The sequence below is a fragment of the Aptenodytes forsteri genome, unplaced genomic scaffold, assembly GCF_000699145.1.
Source record: "Aptenodytes forsteri isolate BGI_AS27 unplaced genomic scaffold, ASM69914v1 Scaffold70, whole genome shotgun sequence".
In the NCBI taxonomy this organism is placed as follows: Eukaryota; Metazoa; Chordata; class Aves; order Sphenisciformes; family Spheniscidae; genus Aptenodytes; species Aptenodytes forsteri.
This window is the reverse complement of record NW_008795690.1, coordinates 1,070,661-1,074,673: the sequence shown is the minus strand read 5'-3', so window position 1 is coordinate 1,074,673 and position 4,013 is coordinate 1,070,661. Positions and strand designations below refer to the sequence as shown.

The following is a 4,013-nucleotide window of genomic DNA, read 5'->3' as shown; positions in this document are numbered from 1 at the left end:
AAATTATTTAAAAAGGATGAGGTTAGAAAATGTGATTAACTCCCCCTGAGCTCTGCATTAATAGCCTTCCACTGTTCTTAACTGTATAAGGGTTGCACTGGGGATTAAGTTTGACAGTCTAGGATGGGAGAATTAATAAGAAAATATTGAGCGGTGTTGAGTTTAGTAATAGGATGACATCAACTTGTAACTGCCTTTTAAACTGTCAGTGCAACTCTCCCTTCCTTCTGATCTTGCATGTTGTTGACAACGTATGCCTAGAGAAGTATACCAGGACACTGCAGGAGTTAAAATTTTAAACCTCCTCATTGTTCCATAATATTTTAAACTTTTTTTTTCCCTTCACAGGAAGTGACCTAGAGGCCTTACAAATACATTTGTGCATTTTTGTTCTGAGTCTACAACTGAGGGCAAATGCAGTCTGGAAGCACCACTTAATGTTACAACGGAAACAACTACCTCAACAAACAAGGAAAGGGGAAGAAGGCTTGCAATAATAAACACTCTAATTTTTAATAGCTTATACTTGCAAAGTCTTCTGTAAACAGAGTCCAGATTTTTTCTTTCCCCCTCCAGTATTAAGAAGAGACACTACAAGTAAACTAATTTGGCAGACTGGATCTGTCAAGACATTTGAAGATATTTGATCTGCTGACATAAGGATTTGCTTTTTCAAGGAAGGAGCCTCTGCACTGCTTTTATAATCGCTGTTGATCAGTGGTTTGCTCCACTTTTCCTGATATTACTAATGGGGAAATTGTATTAAGGTATTGCTTCTAAAACTATTATTTGCGTTGACAAAAATAACTTTTGTAAACTTAACAGCAAGTGACAATAATATGCTCATGAAGAAATCGTAGGTGATAACTTCGCTGCTCTAGCGTTGCTTTTCTGTGTGCAGAGTGGAATACCACACAAGAGACAGAGCAGTATTAAGATACTTCGACTTGCTTTTTGAGTACAGTTTATAACTGCAGCAGGGCTGCACTGAACACTGAAAATACGAAGTCAGCAAATCTGCTGCCTTTCTCACTGCTGATACAGATTATACAGACGCTTGCCTTTTTGAAATGCCTTTTGTCAAACCTATGTACACAGTCCTCCACTGTTACTGTACATAACTATATATTTGAGGAAGGAATTTGACAAGTGATTGTTAATTCAAGAAATCTTTGGACAAGCACTCACTTATGTATTGCTGTAGTGCACAAGAAAGCAAAATGGACTATAAGCGGCGCTTTTTGCTTGGCGGGTCCAAGCAAAAAGTGCAGCAACACCAGCAGTATCAAATGCCTGAGCTAGGCAGGACCCTGAGCGCACCGCTGGCATCTACAACCCCAGCATCCCCTTTGGTCTCCTCGGCTGCTGCAGGCAGCTGCAACCACCCTGTGTCCCACACTACTCCGATCGCAGACATCCAGCAGGGAATCTCCAAATATCTGGATGCACTCAACGTGTTTTGCCGTACAAGCACTTTCCTTACAGACCTTTTCAGCAGTGTATTTAGGAACTCGCACTATTCTAAGGCAGCTATGCAACTGAAAGACGTGCAGGAACATGTCATGGAAGCAGCGAGTCGACTCACAGCAGCAATAAAACCAGAAATAGCAAAAATGCTGATGGAACTGAGTGCAGGAGCTGCAAACTTTAAAGATCAAAAAGAGTTCAGCCTACAAGACATTGAGGTAAGTTACCTTGGGGGATGCTGTTTTGCATGTGAATTTGTATCATTCCTTCTTAATTGGACTTCCCTTCAAAATCACTTCTACACCAAAAGTTCTCTCTGCCTTGCTTTGTGTTTGTGGGCAATGCTGGTAAAAGAGAAACTCTTCACTTCTTAGGTTTTCTTCTTGAAAGTATTAAGTCATTTGCAGTGCCTGACTTCCAGCTATGTTGAATTAGGTATTTAATAGGTATTTCTGGATAAGAACTTGTACTCCTATTTAAAGATTTCATGAAATAAGAAAGATGAGTTATAATTAAATTGTACTACCTATATAATTCTAAATGGTAATCTTCTCTATGATTTAAACTTATAACCAGCAATCCAACAACCTCTTCTTCGGGGAAACCATGCTTAGTTTAAAAATTAATAGTAGTGCAAAACAAAAAACACCCCAACACCCTGCCCCTCCAGACCAACTAAATAAAAGCTTTAAACAATTTTCTGTTTTATGTTAGCTAATGTTTCTAATGATACTAAGCCATCATATTCTAAATTAACCTATACTTTCCTTAGTATTATCCATTCTGAGGGGAAACCTGGACACTTGGGCGTGGTGTATTGACATCAGTGTTTGCGTAAAACTGCATATTAGTTGACTAATGATCGAAATTTGTGTAAAGTAATGTTTTATCACTCTTCAAAATATTTTTGTCTTTTTGAGCTGTTGTGCTTAAAAGGAAAATACCGTGCTAGCATGAGAGATTTGTGCTGTAAAAATTTGTCATGACTTTGCTGTAATTTCCATACACTGGCGGTGAGTGCCCAACAGTCAGAATTCAGAGGTTTTGAACTTAAGAGAGGATCCCCAACTCTCATCGTGCTTGGCTGGGTATTTCTGGGTATTTCTCCTGTAGTATGTAACAGGCAGTGTTAAGTGATAGTCACGTACGAATCCCTGGTGTTTTAAGTAGTTCCTAGCGTTTAGACGTATTTCTTTACTTTACAGCAGTCTTTGCAAAGTTATTCCTACAGAATTCCATCCTGAGTGGAAGACTTATTTTTGAGTTCTCTTAATTTTGATTTTAGATTTCAGGTAATTTTGTAAGGATGAATGTTATACACCCATGCTTATCAAGTATTACCTGCTTTCTATAACCGCACAAGTTATGGATGAAGTAGTGAAGTAGAATGCTATCTGTAGTACATAATTATAGTGAGAAATATGACTGACAGTTTTCAGTGTTGTATACTTAGTATAGAATGAAGTAAGATTGGCTATATATTTGTTATAAATGTCTTGTGTAGACTGGGTTTTTTGAAAACAATCTAATTTAAACATCACTATGTTTAGCTAAGGCTGTAGGAAAAAATATCTTTTTTTTAATTTAAGAATCAGTGTGATTTGTCATTAAAGACCTTGATAGTACCTGTGCTGAAAGACTTTATTAATTAAAAAAAGCAAAAACATATGAAGCACTACCTGTCTTCTAGGGTTTTTTTGTGGGCTTTGAAACTCTGTCTTGCAAAGTGTTGGCAACTATCTACATACTGCTTTTATAACCTAGTGAAGCAATTCTAGGTGCTAATTCATACCCTGCCCCACACACTGTATGGGGAGAGTGCTTCTTCAGTAGTGAGTGGAGTTCACGAGCAAAAACAAAGCATTGTTTGCATAAGTTGGCTGCATGTCCTGCCAGCTTAAAGCAAAGGTAGAGAAACTTGCTTTGGTCCCTGCTTTACCTGTATAGACCTAACCCTTGTTCCTGAGCTCCATGTGCACCTGCAGTGCTCTCTTCACCAGGCAGCTCTATGGTAGGAACAAATGTAAAGAGAATGCAGGCAAAACAGCTGGATTGCTTGCTTTTCTTTTTAGGCATATCTTGTGGAAATTGACCACTTGTCATCGTACTTTTCTTATACCTTTTCTTTATTAAAACTCCATCTTGCACATAGTCAATATGCAAGATTTATGGGAACTTTTGTGTAATGAGACAAGTATTGCATTCTGCTTTTGCTTAAGAACCGGCAAAATTTAAGTATTTGACACTGACTCATATGGTTTTGTAAGTCAGCCAGGGAGCATGGTTCAGATGACTTAAGTATATGGGCAAGCTAGTTGGATGATTGTGCCCAGGAAGCAGTTATCAGTTGCTCACTGTCGAAATGGACCTTGGCAGAGGTCAGTATAGAGAATATATTTAAGTTTGTAGGTGGCTTGAAAGTATATGATGTAAGTATATCAACACACCAGAGGGACGGGATGCCGTCCAGAGGGACCTGGACAAGCTGGAGAAGTGGGCCTGTGTGAACCTCATGAGGTTCAACAAGGCCAAGTGCAAGGTCCTGC

The 4,013-nt window shown here is 38.8% G+C and overlaps 1 protein-coding gene across 2 annotated transcripts in view; it reads left to right on the top strand.

Annotated features, from left to right (window-relative positions):
• The first annotated feature begins 351 nt into the window (after positions 1–351).
• The window catches only part of KIAA0355 (KIAA0355 ortholog), a 33,834-nt gene continuing 30,172 nt past the window's right edge, over positions 352–4,013 (top strand). For both annotated transcript variants that reach the window (XM_009282843.2, XM_009282844.2), the window contains exon 1: positions 352–1,685. In XM_009282843.2, coding sequence (XP_009281118.1) covers positions 1,191–1,685 — 495 coding nt within the window. In that variant the 5' untranslated portion in view covers positions 352–1,190. The remainder of the gene's footprint in view (positions 1,686–4,013) is intronic.